Source organism: Molossus molossus, unplaced genomic scaffold (assembly GCF_014108415.1).
Source record: "Molossus molossus isolate mMolMol1 unplaced genomic scaffold, mMolMol1.p scaffold_m16_p_3, whole genome shotgun sequence".
NCBI lineage: Eukaryota > Metazoa > Chordata > Mammalia > Chiroptera > Molossidae > Molossus > Molossus molossus.
In genome coordinates, this window is record NW_023425366.1 from 110,192,280 (window position 1) to 110,212,639 (window position 20,360).

At 43.1% G+C, this 20,360-nt stretch overlaps 1 protein-coding gene across 3 annotated transcripts in view; it reads left to right on the forward strand.

Moving 5' to 3' along the window:
• CPPED1 (calcineurin like phosphoesterase domain containing 1) overlaps window positions 1-20,360 on the forward strand; it is a 111,704-nt gene that overhangs the window by 5,537 nt on the left and 85,807 nt on the right. For 2 of the 3 annotated variants that reach the window (XM_036279649.1, XM_036279651.1), the window contains exon 2: window positions 14,185-14,403. In XM_036279649.1, coding sequence (XP_036135542.1) covers window positions 14,185-14,403 — 219 coding nt within the window. Of the gene's footprint in view, window positions 1-12,599; window positions 12,640-14,184; window positions 14,404-20,360 lie in introns of those variants that run through there. The other variant, XM_036279650.1, reaches the window with a different exon arrangement.

The window sequence follows — 20,360 nt, forward strand, 5'->3', positions numbered from 1 at the left end:
AAGACATCTGTTTGGAAGACATTTTCAAAGGGAGAAATATCAAGATAAAATATGTTTTAAAAATTACCTATATTTAACTGTTTTCCAGTCCTAATCCATTTTCCCAGTTAATTTTACCACCAGAATATTTCCCCCTTAGAGAACAGGGTTTTCTTAAAAAGGTTTGTGGTTTTCTTAAAAAGGTTACTTCCCTGGACATTTGAAACCTCTGCAGCTAATTCAGAGGAACCAATTATATTTAATCCTGAATATTTCTTGGTCCCCTCTTATACGCAGAGAATAAACAGTCTCTATTAAAAACAAACAACACAAAAAATGTCATCTCTGTTAGGTTTCACCTAAGAACTTTTCTAGAAACAGTAGCCCTATTTATGCAAGTCTGAAAGGGGTTGAAAGTATTGTGGTTTTAAAAATTCTAACATATCAATGTCTGACTTGTTTATTATAATGAGCCGAGCCGAATGGGTGTGAAGTGGAATCTCACTGTGGTTTTTATTTGCATTTTCCTAATGTTTATTTGCATTTTCCTAATGGCTAATGATCTGAACATCTTTTCATGTGCTTACTGGCCATTTGTAATCTTTGCAGAAATGTCTATACAGATCCTTTGCCCGGTTTTTAGTAAGGTTATTTGTGTTTTTATTATTGAGCTGTGAGTTCTTTTATGTTCTGGATATAAGACCTTTATCAAGTATTTGATTTGCAGATATCTTCTTCCATTCTTTGGATTGTCTTTTACTTTCTTGATATCATTTGCAGCACCAGCGTTTTTAATTCTGATGAAGTCTATATTATCATCTTTTTCTTTTATCACTTGTGCTTTTGATGTCACATATAAGAAATTTTCACCTTGTGTTTTCTCAAGAGTGTTATAGTTTAATCTCCTATATTTAGGTCTAGGTTTGTATTTGAGTTAATTTTTATGTATGGTAGTTTTTGAAAACTACCATAGTAGATGTCTGATATTTAGCCAATGAGTAGAAAAAACCAGTTCAACAGGGCAATCATAAAAATACCACACATTCTTTTAACATTTCATTTTAATATAAACTATAAATGTACATTTATTTACTGCTCTTTGAGGTTGAGCCAAGGACGTGCGTTGGAGTATGGATTTGTGGATGTGGCTGTCATGTAGCCTTTCTTGCATAAACACCCGCAGTGAATCTTTTCCAGTTTGGGTTTTTTCCAGGGGAGCAGTCAGTTAAAAATCACTTGGAGAGCACTCTGAGTGAAGAATGCTTCCAGGTTTATACTTTCTCTTTCTTCAAATATTTTACACTTGTTTCCCTAACACCTAATTCAACAGTATTTTATTTTTACCAGCTTGCCTTTGTTAAGTCTTCCCAAAGAATCTGTTTTGGTTTTATTAGAAACAACCCTTTATATATTCCTACTTCTCTGGTTTACATGTTTAATGGAAGTACAAGCATAGACAGATTTGGGGACAACTCCTGATGGACACGTAATGAGCAGACTCCTTGGGGGCAGAGGCAGAGGTGCATAGAGCATGGGAGGGCTCAACTTGCCCTCAGCAACTGTCAGTGCCTTTATCAAGGGCATGGAGAGTGTTGGCAGATCCTTCCCGTTGGTCTAGTGGAGGTCTGTTCAGAGAGGGTCTTCTTCACAGAGAGGACTGACAACTTTTTATATTTGTGCAGTATGTGTTTTTTAACTTTGCCAAATTCTCCAACAAGGAAGGGGCAGTGGTGTCAGGACAGCTGGAGACTCCAAGAGCCCCAGAACAGCCAGCCACTCTCAGAAACGTCTGACACTCGGGAAATGCTTGAGTGAAAGAATGCCCACACTCTCCATGTAGCCTTGTTGAAAAGAAACCTAGCCATGCTAATGCCACAGGTCCTCATTTGTAAGACGAAGCAGTGTTGGCCAGGTGCAGCTGTATCGATGTGTGCGCTGGCTTCATCTGCGAGAGGGCACTGTGGCACTTTGCTGATTTCAGGTCCCAGCTGGAAGTGGGAGGGCCAGGAAGACAACGCAGCCCTTCTGGCTCTCCAGCCCTTTGGTTTTGCCACCAGACCACACTAGAACAGGACAGAGCTTTTCACCTTCCCAGTGTTCCCCCAGCTCACCTGTTCCCCCAGAAGCCTTGGAGTCATTCCTGACCTCAGCTTCTCCCCCGCCTCCATGTCCCAGCTGTCCACAGTCTTGTCTGTTCATCCTCCAGAGCTCACCTTGGTTTTGTCCACCTCCTTCCCAGCTCCTACCACTGTGGCCCCAACCACCCCATCTCTCACCTGGCAAGTCCACAAGCCGTGTGCGTCCACTCTTGCCACTCCAATTCATTCCCTGTGCAGCATTCAGAGCCATCTCTTTGAAGCAGAAATTGGGTCCATCACCCCTTTATATGGCTTTTCTCTGTTCCTCTCTTTTTCTGTCTGTGCTTTCTCATTCGTCAGGTCACAGTTTAAAGGAAGCCTACGCTGTCCTGGCTGGTTTGGCTCAGAGGTTAGAGTGTCGGCCCTCAGACCAAAGGCTCTCGGGTTGGATTCCAGTCAAGGGCTTATACTTGGGTTGCAGGTTCTAACCCTGGCCCCAGTCAGGGTTGTGTGGGAGGCAACCAACTGATCTCTCTCTTTTTCTCTCTTCCTCTCTCTCTCTCCCCCCCCTCCCCTCCCTCCTTCTTCCTCCCTCTCTCCCTCCCTACTACTCTCTCTGATTAGGTCTCCTGTCATTCACCTTCACTCATTCTTTTCCTTTATGACACTTATTACAATTTATAGTTGTGTATTTATTCCAATGACTCTGATGTCTTTCCTGCCTCTAGACTATGAAGTCCTGGAGGGCAGAAAGCCTGGACCTAGGATGGTGTTAGCAGTAGTGGATACTCAGTGGCCATTTGTTACATGAATAAATAAATGAATATGAATATACTACCTCTGGGTCACGTGTACATCTACCTAACCCATTGCTTGCACACACCATGTATTCTCTGGACAAAACAAAACAGAACCTGGGATATTGAACCAATCAGTAAAACCCTTGCAAACTACCCTGGGGCTCTGCAGTTTGTGAGTTACTCAAAGATGTCTGATGGAGGAGGTTCTTGTAACCAGGTGGGGGCCCTTGCATGGAGCTGCATCTGACCTGAGGAAGGGTTGTCTTCTCTTGACCTTCAAGGCCTCTGCGTGCCCAGCCTTGTGCCTGCAGGCTGCCTCTGCCCAAAGCACCGTCTGGGCCAGCCGCCTGGGCAACATGGGGAATGGTGGGGAAAGTCATAGCAAACAACCACCCCAGTCAGGCCAACTCCAAGTGGAGTTCTGCTTCTGAAAAGTGAGAGAGGTTCAGGAAATGCCCCCTCCCCCCCACCTTTAGCTGTTGTCTAGAATAGCATTGGCCAAAGCCAGTGATGCTGAGAGTCGTCCTGGCCCATCTGCTTGCTTACGTCTCTGAAGGGCTGCAGATAAGATTTTGGCAGGTCCTTCCTTCCCAAATGGAAGTGTGGCAGCCAAGCCATGACTCAGAAGCTTTTGTGTATCTCAGAGACTACCTTTTAGATGCATTTAGGCCAGGAGAAGAGAAGTTGGATAAATTTACTTGGTACTTAGGAAATATAATTTGGAGACTGAAGATATTGCTATAATAGTTAATTATTTTGGGGGAGGAGGCGGTCCTAAAGGACACTAATTTTTTGTTTTTTTAATATCTTTTTTATTGACTTTTAGAGAGGAAGGAAGAGGGAGAGAGGAAACATCTATGACATAGAAACATCTATTAGCTGCCTCCTGCATGCCCCCTACTGTGGATCAAGCCTGCAACCTGGGCCTGCGCCCTGACCTGGAATCGAACCTATGACCCCTTAGTGCATGGGGCAATGCTCAACCAACTGAGCCACGCCGGCCAGGGTAGACACTAGTTCTTCTTAACGGCTTCACAGATCATACCCTTTTATTTTGTTTATTTATTTGCCCTCACCTGAGGATTTTTTTTTCCCATTGATTTTTCGAGAGAGTGGAAGGAAAGTGGAAGGGAGGGAGGGAGGGAGGGAGGGAGGGAGGAAGGAAGGGGGTGGGGAGAGAGAGAAAGAAGCATTGATGTGAGAGAGACACATCAATTGGTTGATTGCCTCCCACACATACCCCTACTGGGGCCAGGGAACCTGCAACCCAGGTACATGCCCTTGACTGGGAATCGAACCTGCAACCCTTCGGTCTGCAGGCTGACACTTTAACCACTGTACCAGACTGGCCAGGGCCAATTTACCTGTTCACAGTGAACCATTCAATGGCTCTTAGTCTGTTCACAGAATTGTGTAACTGTCACCCCAGTCAGTATTAGAACGTTTTCATCACCCCAAAAGAAACTCCATACCCCTCGGTGTTCACCATCTACCTCCTTGCCAGTCCTGGGCAAACACTGTCGAAAGACACTATTAACTGTTACATTGAGTTCTGGACGTTTTACAGTTGGGATATTTGGGTTGTTAAACCAGAAAGAGTCTAAAGTGGTGGAGGATGGCTTTGTTACTGTTTTTCATTTTGTTTACCTCTAAAATAAGATTAGTCCCCAGAGAAGGTGAGGGGTGTTGCCGAAGACATTTAGATAGTGATTCACTGTGCAGATTGTTACCATGAGAAACTGCGAAAATTGCATTTGTTGGCATTTGCTTTTTAGCCAGAAAGCCTCCAGGCTATCCATCTTTGCTGTTTTATAACCAAAGCAATATCTATAATATGTGAGGAAAAGATGTGAAGGCCAAAGCGTGTGTGTGTGTGTGTGTGTGTGTGTGTGTGTATACAGAGTGAGGTAAAAGTAGGTTTACAATTGTTAATATGGCAAAGAATTCAATAATTAATAATAATACAAGAATAAACTTCATGTTTCACTTACAATTGTAAACCTACTTTTGCCCCTGCCCTGTATACATATGTATGTAGCTGCATCATCAGATATTTTCTGAACCACACTAAATGCTATGGGGAACAAAGAAGTGGGTAAGATTTGGTAGCTCTGTCTCTGCTAAGAAGGGTAGGAGTTACCGTGAGTAATAGTCGTGGAAACAGAAGCTCACGCTTGACTGCTTATTGTGTGCCAAGTCCAAATGCTTTGCATGTGTTAACTCATTAGTTCTTCACAACAACCCTTCTGAGGCAGGTACATTCTTCTTACTTTGCTGATAAGGAAACCGAGGCCCAGGGAGGTTAAGAAACCTGCATCCCATCACTTAGTTGGTAAAGGATGGAAATGGGATTTGAACCTGGCATTCAAGCTTCAGAGTCTAGGCTAGACTTGGGACCAAGTTAGGGCTTTGGGAGATGGAGGCCCAAAGTGGTACAGGGCGTTAAGCCCTTCCCCAAGCCCTCATGTATTGGTCTGATTTATCCCTCCTTATATTCCCATTTGCCCCTGGTCTCAGGGCCTGAGTATTTGCCCTGTTCTTTGCCTGGAGTGCATCCCCACAGCTCCCCCCGTGCCTGGCTTTTTCTCATCCAGATCTCGGCTCGCATGTTTCCTAGCTACTCCATCCAACCAAAGCTTTCCCACCCACCAGTCCCTCTGCCTGTGACCACCCTGATGATTTCTGTGGAAGTACGGGGCACATGTGTAATTTAGTTAGTTGTTGATCTGTTCATTGTCCACCTCCCCACTATTCTGTAAATCTTAAAGAATGGGACCTATGGCCTTGTTCACTGTTGAATGTCCAGTGACGAGGGTGGCATATGTCATAACGGTGGGTGCTCAGAACAAACTTGCTGAATGAGGGAAAGAGGCAGAGCTGCATCTTGCAGAGGAGGGAGACAGGCTTTGTGGCGGAGGTAGTGTTTGAGCTGGGCTGGGAATGACAGATGGAATGTCAGTGGGAAAAAGAATTGGTAGGAAAAAAAGAGAAAAGAGCTGGTGGGGTGGAGAGCTTCCCTGGAGGAAGGGGTGGGAAGGCAGAGGCTGTGTTTGAGGAGCAGATAAGGGTCCGTTGGAGGCATCCTGTGCTATGTCTTGTGCAGGCTTTCTCAACCTTGGCGTTGACATTGTGGGCTGCAGTAGTCTTTGTTGTGGCGCTGCCCTGTGTCACATGGGATGTTTAGCACCATCCCTGCCCTCTATCTACTGGATGCCTGAAGCACCATCCCCCTCCCGGTGTGACATCCAAAAATGTCTTCAGACATCAGGTGTCCCCTGGGGATCAAAACTGTCCCTGATTTAGAGCCATTGGTCTAGTGGGGACTAATCTATGCAGCTGGCAAAGTTTTGGACGACGTTTTAGCCCCAGGTGCCAGAATGAGTGAGGATCCATTGCCATCTTCATTTATCCCTTCACCAAATGTTTACTGACTACTTCCCACATGCCAGGGCCCAAGTGATGCATGCTGACAATATACTGGGGAGGGAAAGCAACCCTGGGGCTTTTCTCACAGAGATTAGAGGCTTGTGGCCCTTTAACAAGGGAGTTTGATGATCAAAGTAAGGGTTTTAGGAAGAGTGATTGCCCTGGTTGGATCAGAGGGGGGGGGCACTGCATGGAGCTGTCCTGGTAACCCCAGATGGGAATGATTAACACCTGACCCAAGGTGATGTTGCTGCAAATGAGAAGGATGCACCAGTATGGGAGATGCTATGGTCATGAATACAAACCATCTGGTTGGCTAAAAGTACACAGTGACACATGATTCTACCATCTACAGATGGGTGGCCTGGGGACCATAGTGGCAAAATCAGGGCCATCAGGAGAAGGAGCCAGTCTTGAAGGAAAGATGATATACTTGCTGTGGGAATGTTGAATTGAAGGTGCTGAAGGGACAAACTGGGAGCTTGGACATATCCAGAAAAACAAACAACTGCTTTCTACTCACTTTTCCATTAATTCTGTGGCTTTCTAGACAAATGGAGAAGTGCGGCCCCTGTAGTCCCAGTTCATGTATTATTTTGAGCCAGATAAGTTAATAGGAGCCCAAAACATTGAATTTTTAAATATTCTTACAGTACAATGACGTGGTATTGTAATAACAGCAACCTCGTTAATCACATGATTTGCTCATCAGACTTCTTAACCAGTATCTAATGACTTTAATTCGGTCTTTCAAAAGGCAAACTAGATTTCGAAAATGAGGCTTTTCTTTATAAAAATTAAATTATCATTGTATTCACCTTGAATTATTTGAGGTTGCCTATAAAGTCACAGGTTTAGCGCATCATAAATTATTGTAGTATTAGGTATTAATGACAGAGCTGGCTCCCTTAGGCCTTTTCCTACTTGGGTAATGAAAGTAGTGATTCATTTGCTTTTGGGAGTACATTTATTATAGTTAGTCATTGATTAACTGGTAATAGTGAAAGGATCAATGAAATTTCTAATTCTTGGTATATATTAAAAAGTCAGCTTTCATTAACAATGACCAAATATGCCCAAAAGGTGTAATAAAAATGAGAGAAAATTTATTGGCAGAGACAGATTCGAGAAAACATTTAGTTTGTGATATTAAAGAGTGATTACAATTTGAGTATCTGTCTTGTCTTTCAGGCAGGCTATTGGCACATAAACAGTCTCATAGGAAGGATTACTGCTAAGGCATGGTGTGATTTTTTAAAGGTTTTTAAGATGTTTTTTCTGTATGCAGTTATTTTACACTTGATAGTGCTTACGGAAGACTCAAAGGCCTTTCCTGTCCATAGTTTAATGCTACCCCAAATCCATTGTCTTTTTATTCCTCAATTTTGAAAGATGATTATGTTGACAGTCTCTATCAGTTAGGTGGCCCGATCTCTTTATTCTCTATACGATGGATGAATGAAAGTTCTTTCTAAGGTTAATTTTTTTCTTTGAAAAATAACTTCAAATTAGTTTAAAATTTTGATTTAGGCTATGTTAACTATTTGATTTAGGCAGTGGTAACAATAAGTCATGGTAATTTATGATGGCAGCTCAGAGCTTGTTTTTTCTGGCTTGTCATGTGGACAGACTTCAGCATTTCTAGCTGGGTAGTTCTTTGTAATCTCACCTATGTGACCACCTGCCCTGAAGTTGGGGCTCTGGAGTAATAGGCCTGGTTCTGCCCCTCACCCCTTGTGGTCTCCATCAGGTTGTTTATCCGTGACCTTGCTTGGTTTCCTCTTCTGCGCCACTGAGCAAAATCGAAGGGTTATCATAGATAAGCTGCTTGCCGTCACAGATATCTAAGGGGGCTTGATGGTGACTTGGGCCAGGTGTGGACTGTGGTGAATTTGAGAGCACATGCCCTTTTAGAGGGGTGGCCACTGCTCAGCCCCAGCCAGTCATTGGCACATTCCACAGGGGCCTGGTATGGTCAGATTGTCCATGAAAAATCACAGGTGTATGTTTGAAACTCATGAATTAAAAATGTTGGCAACAAATTCAAAATTTTATAAACCCTGTATGAGCCAAATAGAACATATCTGCTAACCAGACCATATCCAAAGATCTGGAGTTTGTAATCTCTGGAGAAATCACCAGTTAGCATCCCAGGGACAATGAATGTGCTGGCTCCCAGTCTGTACCCCGTATCAGCCCTGTGCTGTTGGCACAGGACTGTGAGCATCACAGCCTACTGGGGTAAAGTTCAGGCCTTGCCAGCATTATCTTTGTGTCCAGGCTTCTTATTTACCAAAATGTTCCATTCAAAGGAGACTTTTTGGAGACAAAAGTGTCTTTGTGGAGGGGGACAACTTTCAGGCAGCTCAGGGTAATTCCATCTTCTTTGTGGCTCTCTCCTCTTCAGACCTGCCTGGCTGCACTGAGATTCTGAACAGTAAAAGTTGCTGCTTATTAACTGTGTGACCTTGAACTTGAACCATGACTAAGTTCCCTAGCCAGGCCTCAGTATCCCCCCTTGGTTAAATGAGGGGGTTGATTAAAGTAACTCTGGGAACCCTTCCATCACTGACAATTTCCAGTTCTTCATTGGGAAAAGGTGGGCATCTGTAAGGTAAGCCTTTGGCCTCCTAGGAGGGCCTGCCTGCAATAAACAGGCTCACTCGTCCTGGCCGGTTTGGCTCAGCGGTTAGAGCGTCGGCCTGTGCACCAGAGAGTCCCGGGTTCGGTTCCCGCTAAAGGCACGTACCTCGGTTGCAGTTTGTCCCCGGCCCTGGTTGGTCGTGCGGGTGGAGGCCACTCGATGTGTCCCTTTCACATCGATGTTCCTCTCTCTCCCTCCCACTCTACCTGAACAGAAAATGGAAAAATGTCCTTGGGTGAGGATAATAAATAAATAAATAAATAAATAAATAAATAAATAAATAAAACAACCAGGCTCACTCAGCTCAGTACAGGTAATTTAATGGGTGATGATTAGATAGTAATGGATAATACCAAGAAATGTTTAGGACCAAATACCTGAGCTGGGCACAGACAGGGACCTAAAAATGAATAGGAAAATATACGAAACAATGCAAGACCATAAAAACACCACCACTTACAACAAGAACAAATCCTCTAAGTCGTTATTTTAATTTAGGGAAACAAAAATCACTTTGCATGTGTTTCTTATAAAACAGTGTTAAAGCAGTTCCTTGATTAGTTGCAAGCTAATGCTTCTCAAACTTGGATTTGCATGCGATCACCTGGGGATTTGTTACAATGCAGATCCCGACTCTGAGGCGGGTTTAAGATTCTGCTTTTACAACAAACTCCCAGTGGTGATGCTGCTGGTGGTCCACCGGCCACACCTTGAAGACTGAGGTGTGGGCCCAGCCCTGCCCTCTGAACCCCAGTGCTCCCGCTTATCCTCGCTCCGGCATCCTGGCCTTCTCTCTCTGACTCGGCCTCCATTTCCAGGCAATTCTGCTTCTTAATTTGCATTGTAAGTCATTTACTCTTTAAGCAGGCAGTCTCATATTTAAGTTATTTGACTAGGGGAAAAACAACCCTCCCCCAGCTGCAGATCCTTACACGTCTTTTCTAATGCTCTGATGGTGTATCAGGGTGCCTCGGGAATGGGCCTCAGTATGTCCACACTTCGTGGCTTGAACTGCCAGAACAATGCTTTCAGAGAGTCTAAAGAGAGTCTGGGCTCTTGCTGTGCCCTGGAAGGGATGGCATCACTGGCTCTTGAAGATGTCACCTAACTAATACCTATGCCCTGCTTTGCGGGTAACTCTGGACTTCGGTGAAATAATTTCATGCAAATGTTAATTTATTCTCATAAAAATTTGCCCTTCTGAGGGGTTGGAGCAAGTATAAATGTATACAAAAGAGTCTTCCTTCTAGAACTAAGGATTACAGGCCGCAGATATATTTAATTCAGCCTTTATTAAAGTTAGGAGGAACCCTGGCCAGTTTGGCTCAGCGGTTGAGAGTTCCGGGTTCGGTTCCCGCTAAGGGCACGTACCACCAAAAAAAATAAATAAATAAAGTTAGGAGGAGACCAAAGACCACAAGCTTTGTAGCAGGAATCTTAAGAGGATCCAGGTGCTTTTGAGAATGCGGAGCCCAAGTCAACAAATTGCTTTTATTAGGTAGACAGGTAGTAGAACAGTGAAATGTGAGCTGTTACTCGTTTCAGGTCACATCTATTTATTTTGTGTCTTGTCATCACCAAAGTGAGATTCTGTCTATAAGATTTTACTAAGTAAACAAGCGATAATGAAACTTTATTTTAACACCTCCAAGAACTATGGACTTTTTAAGACTATAACTAGCGACTAGCAGCCTTCTTCATCTCATGGCACGTAAGCTAATTACTAAAATTCTGCGGCACACCATAAAACATGTTTTGCTCATCAGACAAAAAAATAGGTATGATTTTGATTTATTCACACCAGATGGCTGTTGTCCTTTTTTTGTTTGACAGTCTAAGGGAAAAGTCAGTGCCCCTGACTAAATAGTCAGGTATTGCATGTTTTAAAAATTCTTGTGGCACACCAGTGTGCCTGCTGCTGCACACCAGTTGAGAATCACTGCCATAGGAAACTATATTTGTTCAAACATTTGTTGTAGAAAACTGTTTATAAATTCTGTTTGTTGTAGAACACTGATTTATGCTTCACCCTTGGGGTGATAATCACCTCCCTGATCTGCTTCTGATTAATTTATCTAGTTTAAGCAGCTCTGCCAACTGTCTCAGAAACAGAAACACTGCTAAATGCATTCATCAGTACAAAACAGATATTATTCAAGTAAAATAAACAAAGGGTGCTAATAGTTAACTTTAAAACACCAATCAGAATCTTAGTTTTTTCCCTGAGTTCTTCCTCACCCTTTATTTTTAATGCCTGACCCATAGGTATCTCTTACTGTGTGACAAATTACCCTAGAAGTTGGCAGCTTGAAACAATTCACATGTATCATCTCACAGTTCCTGTCAGGAATCTGAGTGCGGCTGACCTAGCTTCTCCCACAGGGCTCAGGCAAGGTGTCAGCTGGGGCTGTGGTCTCATCTGAAAGCTTGACTAGGGAGGCTCCTCTTCCAAGTTCACTCATGTGGTTTTGGATTGTTACATGGAGGGTCTCATTCTTCACAGGCCTTTGGCCAGAGCCCCCCTCAGTTCCTTACCATGTGGACTTCTCCATAGGGCTGTTCACACCACGGCAGCTTTGTTCCTGCAGAGCAAGGGTTCCAGGAGAGAGTGAGAAAGAGTGAGCAAGATGAAAGTCACACTCTTTTTATAGCCTAATCTCTCTTTTCTAAATCGCTTTATTGAGTTATGATTAACATGTAAAAAGCTGTACGTATTTGATATGTAAATTCTTTGAGTTTGGGATAAGTATTTTATCCCTATGATGATGATGATGATAAGTATTTTATCCCTATAATGATGATGATGATGATGATGATGATGATGAGTGTATGTGTGTAGTGAAAACACTTAACATAAGGTCGGTCTTAGCAGATTTTAGGTAGACTACACAATATTGTTAGCTATAGACGCTATACTGTATAGACCTCCAAAACTTCTTTATCTTGCATAACTAAACTTTGTACCCTTTGACCTCATTTTCCCATACCCTCAGTCCCTGGCAACCATCATTCTACTCTCTACTTCTATGAGCTTGGCTATTTTAGAATCTACAGACTATATAAATGAGATCAGACAATATTTGTCTTTCTGTGACTGGCTTATTTCACTTAGCATAATGTCCTCCAGGTCCAGCCATATTGTCCCAAATGGCAGGATTTTCTCTTTTTAAGGCTGAATAATACTCCACTGTATGTATGTATATTTTTGTTATCCATTCATCCATCAAGGGACATTTAGGTTATGTCTATATCTTGGTCTAGCCTTCTTCCTGAAGGGACGGATATTCTGCGGATCACCTTATTCTGTTTCTTAGAAGAAAGTCACTAGGTCCAGCCCACACTCAAGGGGAGGGGATTACACAAGGATGTGAGTATCATGACACGGGGCCTTTGGGGCCATCTGGGAGTCTTTTGTCACACACAATAAGGTCTCAGTGAATGAGCTGAATCTATCATCGTGCAGGATCTCTCACTGTTCTTAGCAAGGAGATGCATACTCCAGGGTTTCATGCAGTCCCTGTTCAGATTGAGTTCAGGTTGGCTGTGATTTACTGAGCAACTAGCACTCTGAGCTATAGGTCAAGAACTCGTGGATTAACATGCATATATAACTTGTTCTATAAAGTATGTACAGGTTGTTTTATTTGTTTGCATCTTGTCTTTTTAAGTTCTGAAAAAGGAATGAAGAAGGAAGGGCGTCCTAGAATCAGAGGTACACTTGAAGATGATTGTAAGCTATGGGCGGGTGGCCATGGGATTTTAAAAGGTTATGTACAAATGGCTTCTTCTTGCTGTTTAGACTCAGCTTAAATGACACCACCGCAGGGAGGCCTTCCCTCTGCATCAATTTAAACAAGCATTGCTTCCCTCTTCATCCTTGCATAGCCCTTGGCTCCATTCTCTGCTGATGTCCTTGTCTGTCTCCCCCATGATTCCTAAGCCCAGGAGAGCAGGGATCTCACCTGTCTTGGCCCACCCCTGTATGGTGAGCACCTCAAATGGGGCCCGGGTAGGCTCTCAGTAAGTACTTACTGAGTAAACGAATGAATCAAACATGGAAACATGAGATTAATCCCAGGAGCTTTTGGAAATTATAATATTTTCATGACTTCCAAAGGAAATGCCACTTATTCAGTTAACATGTTAAATACGTTAATTTATTTAAAAAAGAAAAGAGTTTCAAGATTGCGGAGTAGTTTTGTCCCTGTCACTAATTGCTGCTGGGCCATTGGGCAACTCAGGTCACTTCTCTGTGCTTCACTTTTCTTGGAGGATAAGCACCAGGGCTGTAGATCAGGGGTCTTCAGACTGTGCCATCCCCAGATCCCAGTTGGGCAGGGGCAGCTCTGTGTTTTCAACATTGGTCTGCCACATGAGGTTTTTGGAGAAGAAGGGACTCTGTGGCCAGAAAAAAAAGTTTGAACTCCACAGGGCTTCCATGCCCATTAGGGGCCATTCCAGTTCTGCAGAAGCAGACACTAGCTGTGGTTCTTTGGAAGATAAGGGTAGAGACCTTTGGGCCAGCTGAACCAATAGGAGGGTCAAGCCTGATAATTTCAGTGCATGTGACCTACCTCTCTTTCCAAGAATCCTCTCTCCCTTTCTTTCCCACCCCTCCAGCATCACACCTCACTTATGCCCACATCATGCTGTCTTTGAAATGTTATCATCGATTTTTTTTTTTCCCACATTGACTAACTCATTTCAAGATTTCATTTCTGGCACGGCATTTCCCACCAGATAGCCAGCGCTTCTGAGCTCCAAGTTTTATAATTAAAATTCTGTCACATCTCCTGAAACTGTGCAAATTGTGCCATTAAGCCTGGCATAGAAGATTTGAGAGCACTTCACCTAGTAATTTAAATATAATACTTCTGGTAGCTTTCAATTTGGGACATTTTCAATTCTAATTAAAAACCTATTATTGAACATTAATATCCTCTCTATAGTGTGCAGTTGTGCCTCCGAGCTCCATTTTGGCCAGCTAGCTTTTAAACAAACAGCTTGCTGCATGGCTGCCGAGGCCCACGTGGTTTGTCCTGGCCTTTGGGAAACACTGGGTCCCAGATATAATTAGTATAAATCAACATCCTCTAGACTATGACAGGAAAATGGTATGTTTGAACAGCAGCTTATTAAAATGACCTACTTAATTTAAGAAAAATATTGTATCCACTCGCACTGTAACCTGGATGCTTTCCCTGACAGACGTCATAATATTTCTTCCCTCTCCCCCCCTCTGCTTTTTTTTTTTAAGAAAAGGAAAGGGAATGGAAAGGCCCATTCTACTTCATCCAGGGTGCAGACCCACAGTTTGGACTGATGAAGGCCTGGTCCACTGGTGACTGTGACAACGGTGGAGATGAGTGGGGGCAGGAGATTCGCCTAACTGAGCAAGCCATTCAGGCCATCAACAAGCTGAAGCCCAAGCCCAGATTCTTTGTTCTGTGTGGGGACCTCATCCATGCCATGCCAGGTAAGACCCGGGTTGTCACTGTGACCTTTTCTCTTTTACCCAGTTAAGACTGCATTTGGGCAGAAAAAAAATGATTTCTCTTAAAAGATGTCTTCATTCGGTAATGGCTCATTTCGTCTCTTCATGACTGTAGCTGTATCATCGAACATCAGAAAATGCACTCATTTTATATTTAGAATTTGGCGAGATTAATCACAGTAATTAAGCAGAGCTACAGTTCTGATGATCTGAGCTTAATATGAAAAGTGGAACAGATTCCCACGTGTCACCTTTCTTTATTTCCAGGGGACAAACGTGAACTGCTTCCAGATAACTCTATCAGTAAATGTAATTATCTCTTCTTATTTCCCACCTTCTAACAATTATTTCTCCTGTATTTGTTAGTGCTTTTTTAGTTTTAAGTGACAGAAATCTAACTTAAACTGGATTAATTTTTTTAAAGGTGTGTGTTACCTTATGGAACTGTAAATATCAGAGGTGGAGTTGGGTTTTCTGTATCGCGGATTCAGGGACTCAGAGGGGTTTCAGGAGTTGGACTCTTCATTGCTCAGCCCTGCTTTCCTCTAGGCTGATTTCATTCTCATGTAGGCTCTCTCTAGGTAGTGGTTCCTGGGGGTTCTAGATTTCCATCCTTGGTGGTACAAAGTCCCAGACCGACACTCATCCAGCTCATGTGGCCCCCTGAAACCAGGGTGTGGAGTTAGCTCCACTGCAATCATGTGGTCTGAAGGACAGGATGGTTCCCCTAAAGAAGAGTATAGTGCTAGGAATGTGAAAATAATAGAAGCCTTCTACACCTTGCTTTTTTTCTCCTCTATTCTGATAATCCTTCTCTGATAGCCCAGTAAGCAAGTGGAAACTGCCCTTGCCCCTCAGGGAGGCAGAGTAGGCAGCTATGGCTGCTCTTATGTGGGTTCTGGCTCTGCTTAATGGAATAGCAATGACCTGAGGACCATTGCAGTGGCTGTAGATGTTCGTTTTCACCTGATGTTAACTTGACAACTGAGACTCTTGAGTCCTGCAGTGATGTCCAATGCCTTTAGAAGCCGAGGCTCTTTCAGTAAGCCAAGATGCATTGATTCCTCCCCATCAAGGCTCACTTTTCTGACAGCCAGCCTATCTAGAACAATCCCAGAATGAAGATGTAAGAATGGAAAAAGTGCTGTCCAGAATTGCTCTCCCCAAAGTCCAGGCAGTGTAATCAGCAGGGAGAACCCTCAGACCTTCCCTCATCTGTTTTCTAGTATTTACACACACTCTTGAACATGCTCACGCCCATGTCATCGACTCCCACCAGGTACAACCCAGTGATGTAATCGCTGGAGAAGCAGCCTGTCCTGCTGTTGGGCCTTTACAAAGGTGGTTGGATGGAGAAGGGAGAAAATAAACTAGTGGAGAAACACCTGAACTAGGGCTCAGGTGGCTGGGATCCCAGCTCCACATCTGCTCCTGCACTGGGTGAACTTGGACATGCTCCTTACCTTCTTCAGGCCATCCTTGGTGACTCTTGGCTGAGGGTTCCCGGATGCTGAGATTATACAGTGCTATCAAGTGACCACAGAGTGCTCATTTCTAAAGGAGATAGAAATCATAGCAGGACTCGAAGTCTTGGTTTACACGGTAGACCAGGTTAGGGTGTTAGTTGACCAGACAGATTAATGCTACTTCCAAATGGTCTGATTTGCACTTAGCTGTTTTTTGTTTTTGTTTTTAATCATTTAGCCCAATAAGCACTTTAGCATCAGCTAGAGCTCTGACTCTGGACCACACAGTGAGTACATTTTTGTTTTTACTGGACACTTGAAAATCAGATTCTGAATTTAACATTTTTCTGTCCAGTGGTTTCTTTCCTTTAAAAATAAGAGTGTTATGGGCCCTGGCTGGTGTGACTCAATGGTTAGAGCATTGGTCCACAGACCAAAGGGTCATAGTTCAATTCCTGGTGAAGGACATATGCCTGGGTTGCAGGTTTGATCCACAGCCTTGGTTGGGGTGTATGTGGGAGGCAACCAATCACTGTGTCTCTTCACATCAGTGTCTCTCTTTCTCTCCTTTTCTGTCTTTCCCTCTCTCTCCCCGTCTCCTCTCTCCATCCCTTTCACTCTCTCTAAAATTCAATGGAAAAAATATCCTTGGCTGAGGGTTAATAAAAAATAAAATAAGATAAAAAGAGAGTATTATCAGACTCACCAGAATTATATAACATGTTTTTGTAGATTTTTTTTCTGACTTGTTCTGAATTATGTTAATGTGTTCAGTCATATCATCACCAGAAAGGGACCTGGACAGAGGTGGGTCTGCCCTGGCATGGTCTGGAATGTGTGGTTTCTTGACTTCGTGCAGGGAGGATTTCACAATATGAGTCCAGGTGATTTTGAGGGCACGTTTTTTAAAGCTGGGCACAGTGAACAAAGGAAGGGCTTAGGATGGAAGAGACAAGATCATAGCAACAGGAGTGAGCCTAAGTGGAGCTGCCTTAGCTCTTTGAAAGAGTAGAGCCTAGGCAAGGCTGCCTTGACCCTTTAGAAAGAAAGTCACAGCAGCAGAATTGAGCCATCTGCACTGTGTGGACTCAGGAAATAAGTTACAGAGGCGAAAGGAGGGCCCTTGGAGACAGGTTCAAGGGGTTCACCCAGGAGTAACTGCTACTGCCTGCTGCTTCCCCTCGTTTGAAGCCTTGTGGGAACCCTTAGAGCTTAGGAGAAAGAAAGCAAAGTTATAGGCCTGAGAAAAGAAGCCAGAGAAGGCGTGGGTATGTGCCAGAGAGAGTGCACTGGGTCCTTTGTCTTAAGGGTTTTTATCTGTTTTATAAAGGCAGGACTTTTAGGAGAGATCCCAGGGGAGGATCTCAATAGAATACTCATCAGCTTTCCAGATGTATCCTTTAATATGCTGATTCATCAAAATGAGCTAATAGGGTCAGGGTCATACTCTGGTCAGTTTCACCTTCAAAGAATGTCACAGAAGAGGAACCAGGACCCAGGTGGGTCAGCCCCTACAGGGTCTGGATTTATAAACCATTTGCTCCTAAGTGTCCTTGGTTATGGAAGATAAGACCTTGTTATTTATCACCTGGCTATAAATTGCTCAGCTGTTTAACTGCCTGTCTCAGTTTCCCCATTCCACTTGCAAAGGAATTTTCCTAGCTTCTTACTATCCTGCCTGAATATTTCAAAATAAGACTCACAATAATAACTTTTCATGAGATTACATTGCTTCTTAAATAAAATATACTGAACATAAGTAAATTAAAAGGTACAGTTTTTATGATCAACCCTACCAGTTGGTCAAAAGACCTCGTAAATGTGAACTAGCAGACTTTTGAATATGTATTTTATATTTAGTGCAACCCAAGCAGAATTTACATCTGTTCTGAAGATTTGGACTGTTTTGTGGGGTTGTAACTGAGCCAGTGAAAGACTGTGACTGTTTTAAGTGTTGTGGTTTGAGATTAAACAGAATGTTTTAAAACTAGTTATCATTTTTTAATATGCAATTAGTGGCTTCCTCCTCATTTAGTTCTTACACAGAGGCAGACACTAGAAAAGTAATTATTTGCTTTGACTGCTTAGCACATTGTTAATTATCAAATGCATATATTAATAGGCAAGTAAGATCAGAAAACATACTTTTAATTCTACTGTAAGTAATATCTTGGGCCAATACTTCTAAGTTCAAACTGGAGAAAAAGAACTCTATGGGGCACTGGCCGGTTTAGCTCAGTGGTTAGAGCGTTGGCCCCATTGAAGAGTCACGGATTTGATTCCTGGTCAAGGGCATGTACCTGGGTTGCAAGTTCAATCCCTGGCCCTTGTGGGAGGAAGGGCAGGAGGAAACCAATCGATGTATCTCACATCAATGTTTCTCTCTCTCTCTCCCACCTTCCCTTCCACTCTTAGTAAAAATCAATGGAAAAGTATTCTCAGGTGACAATTAACAAAAAAAAAAAGAACTTTCTGGGTAATTCCTAATGAAAGTCATGATATGCCTTTCCATTATAAATATAGATCATAATATTTGTTCATCCACAAATATTTATTATCTGCAAACTAAGAGTCAGTATCAGTGCTAGATGCTATAGATGTAGTAGTTGGAAATGAGATATCCAGGTCTTTCCACGGAGCTTAGATCTGGTAAGGGAAATGCAAAACCAGAGATGGTACAAGGAGCTGTGGGAGCCAAAGAATGTAGGACAAAATCCATTTAGTTTTGAAACATATTTCATTCTGTAGACATCTTTTTTGTTATCCTGGTATTTTCTTATTTTCATAAAGCTTCTCTATGGAGAAGCCACATTATAAATAGCAAATGAAAATTTATACAGATATTGAGACCACTGATTTTCAGTTCTTCACTCCTAAGCCCAGAGTTACTCTCTTCTGTCCTCCTGATGTTGAGGCATCAACCCACTGATGCTGTTCTCAGGAGCCTTGTTAGATTTCGGCAATTACGTTAGAAGCTGACAAATGGGAATGTGATGATACAATCAGAGTGCAAGAGATTCCATTCTGCCTTTAGCATAGTGTGTCATTAACACATGTGTCCAGCCCTGTTTATTTAAAATTGCCATAACCAGTTGAAACAGAAAATGCAGGAGGAAATCTTCCCTTGATGTAAAGTCTCCTTGAATTATTCTTTATGTATTAACCTCCATTTGGGCAACTCTTACATGATTTCCTTTCAATTGCTGATTCAGCCTCAGGAAATCCTTTATTATGTAATGTGAGGCAAGCCTGCCTTAGCATTATTCCTGGATGGTATGTTAGTTTACTGTGGCCACTGTAACTAATTACTACAAATTTAGTGGCTTAAAACAACACAAATTTATCCTCTTGAAGTTGGGAGGTTAGAAGTCTAACATGGTATTCAGAGAAGCCTTCTAACAGTTTCTACTTCCAGAGACTGCCCATGTTTCTTGGAACTAGGCCACTTCCTCCATCTTCAAAGCCAGAAACAGCATCTTCTCTCTGACCTTTGATTCTTACGTGTTCTCTCTCTTTACTCCTACCCTCCTGCTTCACTTTTATGACAACGCTGTGATTACATTGGCCCATTCAGGTAACCCAGGATAAGCTCAAGATCCTTCATTTATCACATCTGCAAATTCCCCTCTTACCATGTAAGGTAACGTATTCACAGATCCTGGGGATTGGGATATGGACATCTTTGGGGGCCATTATGTAACCTGCCCCAGATGGCACAGGATGGAATTCAGGAACTCTTGCTAGCTCACTTACTCATTATTGTTATGAAAAGGAGGTGTCATTGTTATTTCTATTTTTACTGATGATGGAGACTGGCTCAGAGCAGTTAAGTACTTTTCCCAGGGTCACTGAGCTTGTAGTGATGGAGTCATGATCTAACTCATACATTTCCAAACTTCATGCACTTCCCACAGAAGTCTCCCTACAAGACGGGTGGTCCCCAGAGAGCAGCCAGGAGCTTGTGTGAAATGTAGACTCTCTGCCCAACCCAGACCCAGTGAGACTGTGAGCAGTGTAACAAGGTCTCAGATGAATCTTAATGGACATCAAGTTTGAGAAGCACTTACTACACTAAAATGCACAGGGCCTTGGATTTATTTGCTTTTCAATGTGTGGCAGGCAGTTAGCCAGACATGAGCAGAGTAAAGGCAATGGGCCAGTTACAGAAGGTCACCAGGGTGGAAAGCCCCCGGTGTCTAGCAACAGGCAAACCTGGGGAAACAAGGACCTGGCCCCCAGGTAACCTTTCCTTCCCTAGCATATTGCTGGGTCATGTGGTTTAGATCCCCTGACCTTTCATATTAATGGTCGTGGGGTTTGGACCCTCTCCTGACCTTTCCTCCCCTGGCATGTTGCTAGTCAGGTGGGTTAGACCCCCAGAGAGGGGGAATGAACAAGGCGGCCAGAGAATAGCCCTTAAGCATTAAGCCCCTAGGACAATGAAGTTCTGGCCTGTGTCAAATACATCTAGGC